Source organism: Vespa mandarinia, chromosome 1 (assembly GCF_050613455.1).
Source record: "Vespa mandarinia isolate Hongniang chromosome 1, ASM5061345v1, whole genome shotgun sequence".
Taxonomy (NCBI): domain Eukaryota; kingdom Metazoa; phylum Arthropoda; class Insecta; order Hymenoptera; family Vespidae; genus Vespa; species Vespa mandarinia.
Window position 1 is genome coordinate 7,890,001 of NC_140810.1, and position 19,376 is coordinate 7,909,376.

The 19,376-nt window shown below is 28.1% G+C and overlaps 3 protein-coding genes across 10 annotated transcripts in view; 2 read left to right on the forward strand and 1 right to left on the reverse strand.

Moving 5' to 3' along the window:
- Positions 1 to 758, forward strand: part of LOC118446962 (uncharacterized) — a 48,698-nt gene extending 47,940 nt beyond the window's left edge. For all 3 annotated transcript variants that reach the window (XM_085663987.1, XM_085664016.1, XM_085664043.1), the window contains one exon: positions 1 to 758. This exon is cut by the window's left edge and continues 5,861 nt beyond it. The gene's annotated coding sequence lies outside the window, so the exon portion shown is untranslated.
- Positions 759 to 1,083: 325 nt separating this feature from the next.
- LOC118447030 (alpha-galactosidase MYORG) lies at positions 1,084 to 17,875 on the reverse strand. 5 transcript variants are annotated; one of them, XM_035878410.2, is made up of 10 exons: positions 17,695 to 17,875; positions 15,100 to 15,362; positions 13,814 to 14,290; positions 13,595 to 13,692; positions 8,982 to 9,196; positions 5,876 to 6,009; positions 3,602 to 3,823; positions 3,405 to 3,515; positions 2,191 to 3,186; positions 1,084 to 2,105 (listed from the first exon to the last, which is right to left on the reverse strand). In XM_035878410.2, the coding sequence occupies exons 1-10, from the start codon at positions 17,737 to 17,739 to the stop codon at positions 1,199 to 1,201; spliced, it is 3,468 nt and encodes a 1,155-aa protein (XP_035734303.2). In that variant the 5' UTR covers positions 17,740 to 17,875; the 3' UTR covers positions 1,084 to 1,198. The 5 variants fall into 5 exon arrangements, with proteins under 5 accessions (XP_035734303.2, XP_035734304.1, XP_035734305.1 ...); XM_035878411.2 differs by lacking the exons at positions 8,982 to 9,196; positions 13,595 to 13,692; positions 13,814 to 14,290; positions 15,100 to 15,362; positions 17,695 to 17,875 and adding an exon at positions 7,739 to 7,910; XM_035878412.2 differs by lacking the exons at positions 8,982 to 9,196; positions 13,595 to 13,692; positions 13,814 to 14,290; positions 15,100 to 15,362; positions 17,695 to 17,875 and adding an exon at positions 6,453 to 6,608.
- Positions 5,915 to 13,513, forward strand: LOC118447031 (nucleoside diphosphate kinase 5). Of its 2 annotated transcripts, XM_085656764.1 has the most exons (7): positions 5,915 to 6,027; positions 6,396 to 6,479; positions 9,687 to 10,277; positions 12,058 to 12,447; positions 12,866 to 13,004; positions 13,066 to 13,154; positions 13,403 to 13,513. In XM_085656764.1, the coding sequence occupies exons 3-7, from the start codon at positions 10,035 to 10,037 to the stop codon at positions 13,511 to 13,513; spliced, it is 972 nt and encodes a 323-aa protein (XP_085512890.1). In that variant the 5' UTR covers positions 5,915 to 6,027; positions 6,396 to 6,479; positions 9,687 to 10,034. The 2 variants fall into 2 exon arrangements, 1 of the variants encoding a protein (XP_085512890.1); XR_004839757.2 differs by lacking the exons at positions 9,687 to 10,277; positions 12,058 to 12,447; positions 12,866 to 13,004; positions 13,066 to 13,154; positions 13,403 to 13,513 and adding an exon at positions 6,616 to 7,030.
- Positions 17,876 to 19,376: the final 1,501 nt, after the last annotated feature.

The window sequence follows — 19,376 nt, forward strand, 5'->3', positions numbered from 1 at the left end:
AAAAAGAGGGAGAAAGAGGGAGAAAGAGAGAGGAAATGGGAATAAGAAGGAAAAACAAAACGCTTCGCGTAATATGAAACTAATAAATTTCTAATACGGACTCTAGTCAAGAAATCTCGTTTCCTAAACGTAAAAAAAAAAAAATAAAAAAAGTAAAAAAAAATATCATCTAGTCATTCAATCGAAAGGTTTATTGTTATGAATGTGTAATGCCTAGACAGTGTTATATACGACAACATTTTCTTCGCCATTTTATAAGGTCGCAGTTCTCACCCCTCGAAGCGCATCGGCGCATCGCGTTTTATTTATTTTATTTCATTTGATTTTTTTTTTCTTCATATAAACCAAGTTTAAAAGCAAATAAGTAAAGTAAAAGAGAAAAAAAATACCAAGGAACATAAAAAGAATTAAGATGAAGAAAGCTAAAAAATAAATAAACAAAACAAAACAAAACAAAAAAAAATAATAAACTTACTGTGGAGTGTTCATGGTGCTATGATTATTATTATTATTATAGAAATAACAATGTTATGCTATATGATACAAATAATAATATAATAAATATACACTATACCTTATAGAGAGCGTATTTCCCTGTCACTTCTCACATGCGTCCACAACAAGATGGTTAATTTATATTTCATTCTTTTTCTTTCTTTTTTTTTCTTTTCTGATTTCTCTTCCCTCTCTTTCGCTAGATTTACTCTATTTACACACGAATATGTGTAATCGTCCAAAATAATCGATTTACCCTAACGGCCTAGATCATATATATATATATATATATATATATATATATATATATATATATATATAATTACGAAACTATGATTAGAATACTATTTAAATAATGCCAGAGAAAAGTGTATTTATGAGAGAATAAATAATAAAATGCAGAGATAAATAAAAAACAAATTTGAAAAATAAGAAACTATATACAATACTTTAGAAAAAAAAAATAAAACCCCATGTAAGAAAAAGAAGGAGGTAAGTTTTTAATGTAAGTTGAGGTAAGCAAAAAAGAACACTTTTTATGTGATGCTTGAAAATTTAAAGAAAGGAAAAAAAAGAACAAAACAAGAGTAAAAACGGAAAACGATTTATTATGTTTATTAAATATCAATCGATTTACAATAACTTCATTCATATTTCGGACAATGCAGTAATGATAATTTTTTGGAATCAATCTGAATCGATTTTAGAACCTGGTATTATCCGGCATCTTAACGAAATAGGCCACTTTATCTTCAGCTACTCTGTAATTATGAATCCATCTCGATCCCTTTCTAAGACTACCATCTATACCATCTCTCCAAACACCAGCAGGTAGATACACTTCTCTCTGTCTACTACCCGAATAGAGTATAGGTGCTACGATCAATTCTTCACCTACAGAAAATTCATCAACAACTACGTGACAAGCTGTATCAGCTGGATCCAACATCCAAAGAGGTCTAATAATCGGCAAGCCTGTGTCTAAAGTTTCATTCGCATATTTTTTTAATAACGGCGTCACCGTTTTTTGTCTCAATGTCGTTAACCTCTTCGCTATTTCTAAAACCGAATCATCAGAATATTTGCTGGGTAAATGTGTGAAACGTATAACAGGTAAGAAGGTAGACAATTGGAGCCATCTAACGTATAGTTCTTTGTCTGGGAGATTGACCTCAAAATCATTGTCAGGGTTATCGTCAGACATAGGTAAAGCTACATCACCACCTACAGCACCTGGCATTATAAACGGATAACCGATCATTCCATAACTCAGAACGGTTGGTATCACAGTTTTGATAGCTTTCCAAGAGGAAGAGAAAGGTGGTAGAGATACGAAGACCGGTGCCCTGGGCCTAGATATAGCACTAGAGACACCGATCACTGGAATTAATCCTAAAATCGATTTAGTGAAAATCGTTTTATAATGATCGGGATTTGTTAAAGCTTGCTCGCATTTATAATAATGCGGCATGTCTTGTGCGGTGCCTAGATCAAGGTAGAAGGAATCAACGTGATACTTCGTAATTAAACTTTCTAATTTTGCTTGAAGCCATGGTAAAGTTTTGTTATTAGTAATATCCAAAACACCAGCGCTGTTGCTCTGCTTATATCTAAAAAGAAAAAAAGAAAAAAATTAAAAATAAGCGAATAAAAGACACAGATTTTTTATTAGTAATTAAAATTAAGAGAATATGCCTGGTCAAAGCTGGAATCCTTGGATCGCTGCCTCTTTCCGAGATCAAGAGCCTGTTAGCCACAGCATCCTTAAAGTTTATCGACTCCGTAGATATAAATGGTTGAATACTAAAAACGATTCGGAAACCACGCCGATGAATGATATTAATAGTTTCTTCCATCGATGGAAAACGATCTTCGTCTAAAACGAAGTCACCTGGACTGGGTTGCCATTCCTCGCTCAATAATACATGACCTTGACGTAAAAAGCCCAAAGCTATGACGTCTTCGGTATAATTATAAATTGCGGCTTCGTTGGTCGGTGAAATTTGCCAAACTGGTTCGGAAAGAAGAGAATGAACGGCATGCAACTCATCTGGTTTCAATCCATCCCATAAAGATTTCTCTGCCATGGACGAGTGAAGGTTCTTCATGTTGTCGGTAGCACAAATGGTATAATTTAATTGTGGCATTGGCGTTAGATGATTGATATAGGCAAAAGCATCGTGCTTGGCCTGAAGACAAAAGTCATTACTACGATTGGCTCTGATGGAAACATAAAGAGGCGTTTCGGGATCTATTAAAATGGTGGCTCCTTTCGAGTTGAGAAAATATCTCTTCAAAACGTTACCGAAAGAATGTTTCCTGATATCACCGGTTATGAAAGGGCTCAGATCTAATCGGCCACGTTCCAAAGGATATGGCATACTTTGAATCTGTCCTGCACCATACCAATGTCCTCTTTTCATCGACCAATCAAAACAATCTTTTGGATTATAATAAGGACTCAAACTCTGCCAAGTGACATGATAACAATGCATGTCCTCGCGTTTTGTATGAGCTAAATAAAGACGCGTTTGTTGTAGCCACTCAAGACAGACCGAATCTTGTCGTTGATGATGCGGTAGACAAGGAAAGACTCCTGTATTAGCTGGTATACCTTCTCCCAATCGAGCAGCAATAATTTCTGAACCGGTACTACTGTACACGTGCATCACTCGTTCGTTCTTATTGAATCTAAAAAAGAGAGAGAACGGAAGCGATACAGAGACAATAAAATATCATTTTTATTTATCTCTCCTCGAAAAATGATACTGTTAAATCATTATCAGAAAGTAACCCTCATTAAACCCATTAAGTACTTACTTCCTCGTAAAATTTGTACGAATATCTTTATCGATAATTTGATCGAATATCTATATATTTGAAGTGAATGAAAAAATTAAAATACTTACCTGAACTTGTCAAAGTATGCTCTTTGTAGAACATGTTGCGTGTAATAAATGTGGGCAAATCCTACGAGGAAGACCACACATAGAAATAATATTCCAACGAACGATCGGAGTCTACAAATCATATTAAAAATAAAAATCGATATTGAAAATACAATCAACAAAATAATGTAAATGTACATAGCATATAATATAAATACCTGTAGTCCGCATTTTGTCGTTTTTTACTACTTCGTAAAGCTTGTGGAATTGATAATTGAAGTTTTTCTTTGAGCAAGCTGCTTATACTATTAACACTGGTAATTGTTGAATTGGTACTTTGTGCTCCACCTGGGAGATCTATGGGTTCGTTACCAAGCTTTTGTGACATAGATGGTGATGCAGCTCTGCTCTTTCTTCTTGGAGGTGCTTGCAATGGTATTCTTCACAAAGAAAATAGTAATATTAAATAATTTTAACATTTGTGCGAAATTTGACAATTTATTGAATTGGTCAGTAAGTAATTTCACAATTTTTCGGATTTTATAACTAAATAAATAACATGAATATTTTATTATACAATACAATATATTCTGTAATATAATATAATATTGATTAATATATTAATATATTATTATAGAAGAGATAGAGCATAATTAATAATATATATAATTATTTATATTATATTTAATATGATTTATTTGAATTTAGACAAAAATGCATAAATCATTTGAATACTATAATATTAATACTAAATACTATTTACATTCGTAATATAATAAAATACTAATGCTGTTTATTAAGATATTATATAATTATTTATATCATATTTAATATAATTTATTTAGATTCTAACAAAAACAAATTATTTCAATACCATACCATTAATAATAATATAATTAAATACTAGTGTCGATTTATTTAGATTTAAACAAATTATTTTAATGTTATAATACTGGTAATAATATTTATGGTAAATAGAAAATTAATATAATTTGTTTAAATATGAAATATTAAAAATCCCGAAATTACTTATCAACTAACCAAATACTTTTTCTGTCAATAACAATAACAACAACACACTTGAGCTGTACCTCTGTAATGAAATCGCACTTCCAACATCGTATCTAGGCATCATTTTGATAGATCTTTTTTTTTCACTTGCGTCTTATGGTAGTCGTACTTTTTAGCTTTATTAAATGATCTCATCTATTTTAAAAACTGATCGATGAAGTCACGTTATACAAAATGAAAATAAGAAAAAACAAAGAAAAAAAATATGATAACACAATTATTTTAATAAACATCGACAAAAATGATCGAAATAAACTTGCGAAACTCTGCTCGATCTTATCATCGTCAAATTTCCGATCATTCGTAACAAATGCATCGGGAATAAGTAAAACAAGAGAAATACTGTAACTAGATTAGATGAGAACAGTAAACGTTTGTCACGTATGTACCAGACTCGACTGTCGATTTTCTCGTATGCGGGAAAAAGACTCCGAGAATAAGAGACTAGTGATAACCCTCGGGCGATATAAAGGAGGTCGAACTCGTCTCGATGATCCTCCGAATGGCCTTGAACACTCACTAGGTAATTCGAGCGAATCCAAACCCGTTCACGACTGTAAACTCGTTTTTATATCTTCATTCGATGGAAAATTGAACTCTTTATTATTATAGTTTACTACACTTACGGATAAATCGTTTACGTTAAATCATTTTAACGAATAAAATCGAATAATCGATAAAAAGAATCCATTCTAATTCTATTCTAATGCTATTCTAACTCATCTTAGAACGAATAATTTTATTAAATTAAATGCTTTTTTATCTATATATTTTTTAATTCGTCTTAAAACATGAATAATGTTATTGATTTACATATTTTCTTATGTATATATATACACATATATATACATATATATATACATATATATATACATATATATATATACATATATATATAGAGAATATATATATATATATATATATATATATATATATAAAGCAGGAATAATGTAATTAAATTAAAAACTTGTTTATGTCCATTCTATTCTACTAACTTACAATTTAAAATACTAATTAACTAACTGTAATTTATTATTCATCAGAATTAATTTTTAATTAATTTTTAATTTATTCGAAAAACATGATCATCGATCGAAACGTTGGTTTTGATAATTAATAATGTTTTATTTCTCTCAAATCATCCTATTAAACTGGTTGTTTAATTTTTTCTTTAATTTTTATAATTACGTTTTCAAGAACGCTTTCGCACATTCTAAACGAAACACATGCGTGCATAAATATATATACACACACACACAGACAGATCGAAAGAAAACCGGATAAATCCACTTTCAGTGAAAATCGAGGTACGGTAACAGCATCGGTAAAATGGTAAACGCGTGTTTCTCATTGGAAAAAAACATTCTTAAGGTCACTTGAAAAAAGATGTATATATATATATCGATATATCAAACACATACTTTGCTAATTCCTCGTCATTGGCTTCCTCTTCCGTTTCAGAACCGAGAGAGCTTCCATTTGGTGTCGAGCAACTGTTGCTGAAAGTCACACTGCTACTGTCACTCTCGGCTCTTGTAAATTTTGATGCAGTACCCTGGAAGAACACACCTGAGTAATTATCAAAGATAAAATTATATAAATATATATATATATATATATATATATATATATATATATATATATATACATATATAAAGACAAATAAATGAGAAAAATTCTTTGGAATTTATCAAACATTCGTGAAAATAACAATCACATCTTATTTATAAAATTTAAAAAATATTAAATAAAGGAATTACTATCTCTTATTTATTAATTATACGATAAAATAAGCAACAATAAAATAATCAAAAAAAAAAACAAAAAATTCTAAATAAATAAATATAAATTTGTTGTTCAAAAAACTTGTCAAATTCACTTCTAACATTAAATAGTTTTACTTTAAACTATGATATTTTTTATCATGATTAAATTATTTAGATAAAGAAATCGATCTCGATCGATGGGATAGAGATATGGAAAGTAAAGAACTCGAACCGAAGATCGACGAATCGTTATCACCGAGTAAGTTTTATTTGTGTCCTTCTTCATGTCTCAATTCTTCCCACTCCCACTTTGATCGCGACCTTATTTCTCTCTCTCTCTCTTTCTCACACACACACACACACACACACACACATATACTCTTTCTCTCTTAAAGACGATTTACAAGCTGGCCAGATTTCTTGCGTAGAATTTACGAGACGGGAAAAACCGAGTTGCTTGTCACTCCAACGAACACGAACGACTAATACACGTGAACTTTGCGCTAACGTTGCATCTACGCATTCAAAGATCCTGCATTAACATGGCTGAAGGATGTTAAGTGTTGCATAATTGAAAGAACACACTTTGACAGATTTTATACTTTGAAGATAATATTATCAAATTCGAGATGTCATTTTTTTTTCTTTTACTTCGTTCATTTTTCATGAAAGAAAAACAAATTTTTACACGGGAAAAAAATTTCTTACGCAAAAGATTTTTTGACGTCTTTGGTTTAATAATTAGATAATAACAAATTTTGTAAATATTTACAGAAAAAAAATAATGAATATAGAAACAAGTATGTACATACCGGGTATTTTTCCGTTAATATTTAACATTTTTTTTATCATCAACCATTCGTCGATATATAGTATTTCGTAATAGTATTATTTTTTGTTATTGATTATTTCTATGGTCAAAAAAATATATATATATATTGAAATTTATTATTATTGTTTTATATTTTATTTTAACTCTTATTTATGTATAATATAATAATATATTTCTAATAATCTAATATATTTAATATATTATTTAATATATAAATTAAATGATTTTCAAATCACTGATTGTATAATCAATGAAAAATTTATCTTTTCAATATTTAAAATGTTTAAATTTAATATATCAGTTTCACAATCAATATGACTTATTTAATCCACTAAAAAAATGTTTTAAACAAAAGTCTTGATTTATTTATGAAACAGAGAATCGATTGAAAAGAAAACCATTAATTATATTTAAGATACATAATATAATAGTAGAATGCTAAATGTTACTAGGTGATATTAAAAATCAATTACTCTTTATCGAAACTTTTTAGGCCAATTTTGTTTCAATCGAATCTAGCTTGCAATTTATTACTTACAATTTGAGAAAAAGATTAAAACTATTATAAAAATTAAAACTAAAAAATCTCATAAAGAATAACTGATTTTTAAAATCATTGAGAAACTTTGAGCTCAGTTTGTATATGTTATTTCCTCATCACGAATCTAACAATGTTCTAAACCCACCTCATATATAGCTTCCAACCTAGTTTTGGTTTCGAACTTATCGAAAGCCCATATCGAGTTATAATTACAATCCTCGCCATCTTCTTTGTTCATGGAAATTAAAAGCGGTTGTTTCTCCACCGCTCTCAAAGACTTGTCGTTCATATAAAAACTCGATTAGAATACTTAGATCAATGATAAGAAAGTGAGACTGTGTGTGAAAATCACGTTTTTAATTTCGTAAATATATGTACTTGTATATGTAAGTATTTATACGTTTAAGATTGAAATGCGCCGAATAAATGGAAAATGAAGATTCGTGCAAGGACGAATGTGAACTTCGATCAAACGAATTTAAAATTAAACTTATTTTTGTAATAATAACTATGAGAAATATATCACGTAAATATGTTTTGTGACTTTACTATTCTCGTGTTTATATATACTGACAATAATGACTAAATGGTCAAGGATACACACGATGTTATTGTTTCATTTTGGAAAGTATTGTGACGAATTGAAAAGATAAATATGGGAATAGTAAAATAATAAGATCGTCTTATTTTGAATTTTTGAAGTTACTCAAATATTGACGGTATAAAAAAAATTTGAAAATGGATATTGTAATTTTCATTATTTTAAAATAAAACGATTACGACTGATTATTATACAGTGATAGATAATTATATTGTTTGTCAAGTATTTAGATACTTTATAAACATTTATGGATATATGTAATTTATGGAAAATAAATATATCTGGTTTATGGAAAAAATATATATAGTTCATATGTTATTTAAATTCGAATAACAAGTATATCGGTAATTAAAAAAAATATATTAAACTGTGTTAATAAAATGAAATAGTATTTTGTCGTAGCACTTATAGAAAGTATTAATAAGCTTATATAAATATATGTAAATATATATAATATATATAATATACAAATAAATATATATAAATATAATTATGTATGATCTTTTTTATAGAATTATTTTATGGAAAAATAACATATACTTCTATACAATTGTTAAATCTGTTTTGTTTTACGTGCATCCTGCAAATTGAAATCGAAATTTACCAATCCTAAGATGAGTTAGTTATAAAATTTAACATTTTAGTATAAATATTAAATACTTTTTCGTGACACTCTATAGCTAAATATTTGCTATTACATAATATTGTAACGAATATATGTACCATAAATAACTTTATCAGACCTAGTGAATTTTAGAAAGAGAGAGAGAAAGAGAGAGACAATTACCTTTCGATCATCTATACGAAGATCATCCATCTCGTCCAATTTGCTCGGCATCGATATACTCGTTTTTCTAATTCTTGCTGCAGATATTCCCGTTTTTTGCGAAATATTATCTTCCTTCGTAGAATCGTTAAATGTGTTTGTTAATTGTACAAAATTTTCATTCGGTCTGAAACTCGTCTCCGTTGTTCCATCGATTTCCTTCGCATTCGTACTATCTGAAAATTTATAATAATTATTGTCATGTTCCATTCCCTTTAACGAAAAAAATTAAATAAAACTGTCTTATCTTTGACGATTATAAATTTTATCGATAACATTTAAATTTTAGTATTCGCAATATTATCAAAAGATGATACTTAAGTTATATCAGAACAATAATTTAAAATAAAATTTGTAAAATTTATATATAATGTGTTATAGACTTTCATTTTTTTACAAAGTATTTTTAACCCAAAATTCTTTCATTCTTCAATTTATAATATTCTTATCTGAGAATCTCATTTAAAAACTTGTATTTTATTTAAACAATTATAAATAAATAATAATACATATTTATTAACAAACCGTTGTACTATTTGATGATTTTTATCTCATAAAAAACAAAAGTAATTTATTCCCTTCGTAAACACTTTAAGAAATAAAATCATAAAATAAATAATGTATCAATAAATATTTAAATTAACAACTGTATGTATTTTGTTCTAGTATATATCAGATGCAGCGAAAGCACACGAAAGTCTGGCGTACTATCGCTCTGTAAACTTTCGCAAAAAAACATACACACTGTGTCGGTAGCCAACCGACAACGACGACCATGGCTATAACAATGCGCGGCAAGATCAAAGAGTTTCTCTTCTACTCGTTGCCATAATCCAAGCATGCTTCTCTAATCGCATTTAACTTCGCATCGTTAACTTGATATGAAGCCATTCTTCAAAAAGCATTTTTTTTAACTCAAATTCTCTCGACCGAATATTACAAGATTTAATTGCGATAAAAAAAAAAGAAAAATTGAGAGTATGTAATTATTGTGAATAAATCTTAAAAGAAAAGATGTGCGATTGTACAACAGAGAAAGACGATGAAAAGGGAACACCAAAAATGGTGACTCTTTTTGAAAAATGTCAGAAACCTTATAGACCGGGAAAAAATATCGAGGTTTATAGTATAAATGATGACTTGAATGATAAAAAAGATGGGATTCAATTTTTACAAAAAGAATCAAATGAACACGATGTAGTATGCTGCAATTCGTTGCAACAACTCTCTGAGTATTCCAGCGACTCGAGTCGATTGGTAAGAGATAATATGATTAGCACATACCGCAAAATTAACTATGATCCTATATTTTGTTGTGTCCAAAAAAAAAAATTATACTGGGTTGGTCAATAAGTAATTTTGAAATTTTCAGGGAAGAATACTAAATGCTGTATCATTTATTTAAATAAGAGGCAAAGAAAAATTTTGACTTATTGATCAATCCAATCTAGTATGAAATTTATATAATAATAATATATAGCATTAACACTTATAATATATATTATACAAATGAGTATTTTAATAATAAATATTTTATATTTATTTCTTTCACTTATTATATATAATAAGTGAAAGTATAATAAAATATATAGTATATATATATGTATATATATATAATATATATATATATATATATATATATATACTATAGTATAATAAAAATATAAATATATTCTATAATATACTCTTATAGAATAATCATTGTAAATATATACTATATATATATTTACAAATATATACTATATATAATAATTATACTTTATCTTCATCTCTATTTGACGATAATTGCTGTATTGACTGTATTGCTGTATTGACGACATGAACAATAGTTGTATGGTTTTTGATAATTGCTTAACAAGCTAATAAATTACAATAATTGTTACAAACTAATAAATAAGGTTACATTTTTTCGGTTTTGCGATATTCTTCAATTACCAATAACCTCTCGAATATTTTGAGTAGCCAAACTGTAACAATTTTCCAAATAATTTTTTCACAGTTTAGATTTATCTGAAATATATTGATTAGTGTTCTTTATAAAAATTTCTCTCCATAGTTTATCATTGAGATATCACTGAGGCATGTCGATAGCTATCATAGTTTCATACATATCATTGTAAAAATCATTTTTCCTCACCGAACTGACTTCATCTTATGGATCATTACTTGTAATAACAGAAGTAATTCTATTACATTACCTACCAATTCTTTTGTGCGTAACTGTATGTATATTTTGTCTTAGTTGCAATCTTTTTTCGAATCTTCTTGTAGCATGCTTTACAATATATCTCTTTTTGCAATAATATAATTATATTTCACAGAAGTCAATCCATTTCGTTAAATATCATACTGCCATATGTATTATATATTTAACATTGAAAAATATGATATAACGACACTACTAATTCAATTGAACTACAGAGAATTAATGTGCATCGTGACTCCACCTATCATAAGTACATCATATTATCGTCTATGTTTAGTTTCTCATTGTATGTCAATACACCATTAACATGAAATTAGATCATGTTATCGATCATCAATTTTGATAGATTGTCACTCAAATATATACTTATGCAAAATCTATGCATATAAGCATGAAATATTAATTTATGCAAAACATATTCAATATAGAAAATATGCCAAATAGAAACTATATTTTTAGAATTTCTTAATGATACAAAACTTTCTGATGCAGATTCCATAACTTTATCTATTTCTTCTAAAAATATATATTTTCGTAAATATCCGCAGTCTATTTATAGATAAAATATTTTAGCAAGTATAATACTACATTAATTTATAATAGATATTAATACTTATAGCAGCTATTATGTAGTACATAAAATGTACCCATTAGTATTAATTATACTATATTTTAATATATAATTTAAATCCGTTTCAAAAATAAGCTAACGATTAATATCGTGATGGAAAAATAATAATTTAAAATACAGATGCACGTATATATCACTTCAAGATTATATAAGGTCATAAAACCAAAAATGTAAATAAACAATCTCATCATTAATCACAGTACAAATTCGTGAGTCCACGAACCATCAAATATTATGGGAACGAAGAAGAAGAAGAACCATCACCGTTCATTTATAAGCCATGCATGACGTTCCCAGATGAAGTTGAGAAAGAAGCAGACATCGAGCACACTCTAGCGATCATTAAACCGGAAGCAATGATTTACAGAAGACAAATCGAGGAACGAATATACGAGGAAGGTTTCGAGATACGTCAAACGCGTTGGTTACAATTAACACCCGAGCAAGCGTCAGATTTTTATTCGGATAATTACGGACAAGTCTGGTTTGCTCATCTTGTTGCTTACATGTCTTCTGCTCCAATCATAGTACTCATGCTAACCAAGCATCAAGCTGTACATGATTGGAGATTTATTATGGGTCCCATGAAAGTAATTAACACATTCTTTTTATGTTCTTCCAATTTCGTCTATGTATTCTCTATTTGTTCTTTTTTTTTATATAGCATACCTATTTTTATAATCTGTATTTTCTTTATTCATGTTTTTTATGTTCCTCTAACATCCAATTTCTGATTATTGTACTCTCAAATAATTTTTTTTCCTCTATTTCTCTAATATTTAATTTCGTAATTTTTCTAATCTAACAATTTATTTTCTTATACTTCTTTAATTTCTAATAATTTCATTACTGTTTTCCTAATTTATCATCTCAAGTTTCTTTAATTTCTAATAACTGCTTAATGTTATCTTTGTGAGAGATATATTATAAATATATGTAAATATAAACATTGTTACTTCTTTCAGGCACTTCGGAAAAGTGATTGTAACTTCTATTCGTTCTATTTAGGTCGCAGAAGCTCGATTATATTTTCCCGACAGCGTAAGAGCAAAATACGGTCGAAGAGGTGAAGACTTTAAAAATGCAGTACATGGAAGTTTGACTCGAGAGAAGGCTGAGAAAGAAATACATTTTTTCTTTCCCGAATGTAAGACGATGTCAAAATTAGAATTTTATCATATTGACTTCTAACTTTGTGCTTCTTACAGCTGTGATTGAACCATTGCTGATAGGAGAATCACTCGTTGAATATTTGTGGGAAACGATCAACCCAATTCTCACGGAAGGTTTAGTTCTGGTAAAAATTATATTTGATCTTTATCGATCTAATTTAGCGATCTTAACGCTTATTCGAACGCCAACATCAAGTCTATCACAATCATCAATTTTCTTCATAAATATTTTTACGTCTCAAACTTGACTCGACACTTTTTCGAGCGACATTCTATGACAATTTTTTTTATAAAAAAATCGTAAATAATAAACTAAAAAATAAAATAAAATAAAAGTAAAGAAAAAATATAATTTTTTATAAATTTCTTTCAGTGCTGCAAATTGAAACCAGCCGATCCCTTATTATGGCTCGCTCATTGGCTCTTATTAAACAATCCCAATAAGCCACGATTACCCGAAGATTTAGCATTAATACCAACATAAGAAACACAAACAAAAAATTACGTAATATTTTCCTTCCAAAAAGAAAAGAAGAGAAAAATAAATTATATATTATTATCTTACCTACGAGAGTGATCTCTCTGGAAATCAAGGACAACCGATCTCGACGACATGACGTTGTTCTATTCGCTCGTCTTTCCACAGCAGTCTTTAAATTGTATCTGAAGAAAGAAATGATTATTTTATTTTCAAAAGATTCTATTTTTTTCTTTCTTTTCTTTTTTCTTTTCGTTCGTATTTTAAACCAAAGAAAACTAATCGCTGACACAAAAATTCCTTGACCTTGATTCAACCAAACGATGAACGATCTCCGTTTCGCTTTGTTCAATGTTCCTAGACGATCTTTGATTTTCTTTTTCTACATCCCGATTATTTCCTTCTTTATATTGTAATTTTATCGAAGAAAATTCCGGCTTAACAATTGATTTTTCATGATCTATACTTTGTGACCCGTTAACATTCGTATACTCCGAATGACGAGATCGCACTCCAACGAAACGACTTCGCGACCTCTCCTTCTCAAAACGCACTCGCACTCCCGATGTAACGTCGTCACCATCACCGTCGTCGTCGTCGTCGTTGTCATAACAGTCATAGCAGCTAATTTCCTGCTTCCCGTTGATTAATCTATTGTCGTCCCGAGCGCTCAACGGCAAACGCTCGAACCCACCAGTTCGTGCCTTGCTTTCGATCGATTCCGATCTATTCGATATATTTCCTTGATTTTCTAAAGATCTTCCTATCCTCTCAATCGATATCCTAACAACAACAAATCCGAGTATAAATTAAAAAAGAAATATTAAACATTTTACAATAATAAATTTTCAAAATACTTAGATATCTTTTTTGAAGATTATATTAAAGTGTCTCGAATTTTGTGAATATATATTTATATATATATATAAATAAAGAAGTTATTGTTATTTAAAAAAATGATGATAAAAATAATAACGAAAAGCATATGTTTGAATATTTGTTTGACCTATGCTATATAAAGGATTAGTTGAAATAAAGACGAACTGTAAATAGGTCAATTTTTTTACTGGGATGAAAATAAGTATGTAATATCGGAATTTTCAGTATTTTGTATTTAAATAAACCACACAATATTTAGTATTTTTTTCTACTATATTATCAAAAAATATTATAAACAATATAATATAAAATTTATAATCTAATATAAGTAAAGCATATAGAATTCGCCTTTGTTTTAGTTATAACATGTTTCACTATTTATATGCTGTAGTTGTATATAAATAATATTTTAATTTTTTATAGTATATTAAATAATATATTGAAAAATATTATGATAGTATCTACACTAAATAAATAATATTTTTTACTATACTATTACAAAATACTAATAAAGAATATTATTCCTATTTATTAAATATAAAATAATGAAAATTCCAACATTACTTATGGCACAATTAAATTTTTCTTACTTTTTTTAAACAATAAAAGAAAAACAAAAAATAAACATAGATCATCGATTTAACATTCATCCACTTTCTCATCTGTTCCATCTGAACTTTCGTGAATAAAAATAAAAAAAATAATGGAGGTACCTCTCATGAGAATTCCAAAAATTTGAATCTCTCTCACTTCGTATTTGCGTACCAATATCGGTGTTAGATTTAGCAGAGGGTTTATACCAAGGTGAAGGTGTTCTCATTGACCCACTTACGATTGGCCAATCTTGAAGAAAATTCATATCCTGAGAATGAGAGGGTAATATCGAAAGAGAGACACCTCGTCTTTCGGCTAGTCCAATCGGATTGACACTAGCTACTTTGTCGTCCCATGGATCTGCGATGGAGAGCAGCACTTTCTGTGCAGATAGAAAAAAGATCCCGATAACGAAAGAAAAGAATAAATAGAAAAATAAAAGAGAGAGAAATACGATCGTTTATTTTAATAATGCTTAATTCTTAAAAATTATTCGTAAAATTTCATCCTGATAAGAAAAAAATGAAACATAATTAAATTTCTTTAAAAATATAAATAAATTTCTTCATTCACAATGTTTTATTTGCTAATATTTAACAAAATTAATTCGTGTATAATTTTATTATTTTTATGAAATTGTTATATTTTATAATAAATAAAAGATCATACTAATATCATAATTTCATAATACTATATAATAAGAAAATGTTTCAATTTTTATTTCATTTCTTTTTCTTATTAGTTATCAAAATAAAAATTAAAAAATGCCGATGTACAATGCTATCTATGATAACATTAATTATATTGATCTTTTTTTTTTTTTTGATAACTTTTAAGAGTTAATTTGACCATAAATTAAAATATTAACTCAACTGTCCTTCAAATCATATGTATATTCGAATTTCAGTAATTTTTAATTTATTTTATAAAACATTTTTTTGATTTATATCAAGTTACTGATTTTCCTACCAATTGAAATTATTTATTTATCATAGAAATTTTCTTCTGTAAAATAAAAGAGCCAACATAATTGAGATATAATTTCACTCATAATAACGTTAAACTATAGTAATTGTTTTATAGTAGATTTTAAAAGCTAATTCCATAAGATATTAGAATGTTAACTCGACTATCCTTCGAATCATACATATATTCAAACTTCAATAATTCTTAATATATTTGAAAAAATTCATTTTTGATTTATTTCACAAGTTACTGATTTTCCTATCAATAACACAGTGTCTCGTGATCCATGCATCGACCTTTAACCCATGATACATCGAATCGTTCGCACGCTTATCTGACACGCTTATTTCTTCAAGAATTTGTACAAGGCTTCGTTAGAATCTAATTTAACGTAGAAGCATTCGAATTATCGAACGTAAGCTCTAGTGCATTTACAAATTAATTTATGACATCAAGTAGGAATATTTATTATATCTCATTTGTCGCAACAAGTTTAATCGGCTAACAGTAAGCTCTGTGCAATCTAGAATAAACCCAATGATAGATTAAGATTTCAATGTGTATGAATGCAAGGCTTTACGATTAGCAAACGTTAAGTTACCTCCACTATATATATAGATATACACATTGATATATATGATACATACACACATAACCGAACGTACTGATTTTATGATAAAATATTTTGTTGTAACAGAATTTTCTAAGCTAGATAAACAAAGATAAATAGATGAGATAGAAAATCATGAGCCATAAAAAAAAAAAAATATATATATATATATATGTTTACAAAATATTTTTTACTAAAAATTTCAGCATTATTATTGACCAATCAAACACATGACAACCATACAAACTATTATACATAATTAAATTATAAAGTAATATGACAGAGATTAGAATAAAGATAAAAGATGGATGAAAAAGTGAATCCAATGACAACAAAGGCGAGGTAAAATTCTTTGTCCGACTATTTTCACGAATGCACCTGAAATTGGGTTAATGAATACTCGGACAATAACGGGTCATTGTGGAGTTTTCATGAATGAAAAGCAAACTTGATCTCAAAGCGTCTTTGTTCTTTTAATTGCCGGCACGAATCGAGAGTGTTAATTCATTTCTAACGCGAACGGTAACGGTCTGTCTCTTTTATCTTCCTTTTTTGTTTTATATTTTTCTCATTGTCTTCTTTTTAAATTGAAGTGATTTTTCTTTTTATTTGACATTTAACGCGAAATGGAAAAACATTTAATGGCTTTAACGAATGATCTTTTCAGAAAACAAGTTCTCGTCGAGATTATTAACGACATTTATTATTAACGATTTTTTACTTTTTACAATTCTTTTTTTACGATTTTTTCAATAATTATAAAATACAAGCACGTGTCAGAAATTGATTTGAATACACACAACATTCATAATCCAATGTACTCGCGTGTAAATTAACGATAATCCCCAACAATTGGATTGTACAACGTTCTCTTTTATTATTGTAATAATTATTATTATTTTGATTTTATCTATATCTCTTTTGAGAAGTATATAAAAAAGAAATAGAAATTAATAATTACTTCAACTCTTTTATTTTATTCGAAAATGAACAAAATCTTACAATTGACACGATAACACGGAAAAAACGTTACTGATTAAAGAAGAAAAAGAAAAAAGGCAGAGAAAGACATAGAGAGAGAAAGAGAGAGAGAAAGAGATAAATTAAAATAAATAAAATTGATCAAAATAGGGGATACCTTTTTTTCAGTCTTCTTTCGTTTTTTTCGTTTGATCCGATCCATTCTTCTTCTTCTTCAATTATCGATTAGGCATGAAAAATATCTGAACGATTTTATTGTAAACTTAGGAAAAAAATATAGAGTGCAATTAGATTAGGAGTACTTCCATCTTCTGGGACAGGTGGTTGTAGACTGATCTTCCACTCCGTATATCGGTAACCACTTAGCGATATCTTCTTAGAGCATCCAGCATGTATCAGTAAAACATATATATACATATATATATATATATGCACACAACCATAAGTGTCTTCCTCACATATACATATACACATGCACACATATGTCGAGCATTATACATTCGCAAACGTAACTCACGCGATCATTAAACAATACACATATACACACATGTACACATATTTTCTAAGATTGCCTTCGTTGGTTCCGTACCTTATAAGTGTTCCGTTTCTATGTATATATATATGTATATATATATATATATATATATATATATATATGTATATACATAATATACATATACACATACATATACATACATTTCGAATATGTGTAAAACTCTTACAAGTCCAAAGAGATAATGTTGCTCCCACCAAATAGACTCGTGAGATCTCTGAAAGAAGTGAATCTCTTTTTCTTCTTTGAAAGAAAAAGAAGAGAAAAAGATTCGCACATATTTGTGCGAGGGTGTATACAGTCTTCAGAAAAAAAAAAATACAAGAGAACAATATTTTAAGATTTTCAATAAAAACAAAATTCTTTTCTCTTTGTTTATCATCTTTCTCTTAATTATATTTATTTACTTGCTTTAGAAACACGACCAAGTAATAAATTCAAAATTTTGTCTTATCTTTCCACTTCTATTTATTTATTGTTTTCTTTTTTCTTTTCTTCAATCTAATCAAAAGAATGATCTAGACATTAATTTAAAATTTGGCCATTTGTAAATTATTTTCTTTTAAGCAAACTTGTGTATGCGAGTATGTGCACGCGAATTTTCCTCGAATTAAAGTAATCTTTGCTTATACAAGCTTGTTACAAGAATCGTTGTATTACATTCGTTCAACTACAAAAGAAACATGTTCCTATGTATTTCTATCTATAAGAATGTGATCAGAATTATGACAGGAGATTAGGATCATTATAGTTTAGAAGATAGAAAAAAGAACGAGACACGAAAGACGATGCATTCTTATTAGCATACTTTTTATTTTCCTCTCTCTCTCTTTCTCTCTCTCTCTCTCTCTCTCTCCCTCTCTTTCTCTCTTTCTTTCTTATTTTTTTTTTGCAACAGGATCGTTCGACCAAACAAAAAGAGAAGAAAAGGATTTGAAAAAGAAAAAAGTAATTTACCTTAAATAGACATGAAATATCAGAATCCTTTTTTCTCTTTCCTATTCGAATGAAAAAAAAGGATGTCTTTGAAAAAATTGATAATGATTTTTCCGACAAATCCGGAGCATACTTTTATCACGGTCTACAATTAATTAATTTGTTAATTATTAAAGTCTAAACGATTAACCGTAATGATATGACTTCGCTGTATAATAACGATAATGAAAATTATTATTATTATTATTATTATTATTATTATTATTATTATTATTATTATTATTATTATTATTATTATTATTATTATTATTATTATTATTATTATTATTATTATTATTATTATTATTATT

What these genes read in the sequence shown, in the direction of transcription:
- LOC118447031 (XM_085656764.1), top strand. Translation starts at nt 10,035, where the DNA reads ATGTGCGATTGTACAACAGAGAAAGACGATGAAAAGGGAACACCAAAA. An exon ending in TTATTATGGGTCCCATGAAA is followed by an intron (nt 12,448 to 12,865) that starts GTAATTAACACA and finishes CGTTCTATTTAG; the next exon opens with GTCGCAGAAGCTCGATTATA. An exon ending in ACATTTTTTCTTTCCCGAAT is followed by an intron (nt 13,005 to 13,065) that starts GTAAGACGATGT and finishes TGCTTCTTACAG; the next exon opens with CTGTGATTGAACCATTGCTG.
- LOC118447030 (XM_035878410.2), bottom strand. Translation starts at nt 17,739, where the DNA reads ATGGATCGGATCAAACGAAAAAAACGAAAGAAGACTGAAAAAAAG. An exon ending in GCATACTTTGACAAGTTCAG is followed by an intron (nt 3,187 to 3,404) that starts GTAAGTATTTTA and finishes TCTCTTTTTTAG; the next exon opens with ATTCAATAAGAACGAACGAG. An exon ending in AGGATTCCAGCTTTGACCAG is followed by an intron (nt 2,106 to 2,190) that starts GCATATTCTCTT and finishes TTTTCTTTTTAG; the next exon opens with ATATAAGCAGAGCAACAGCG.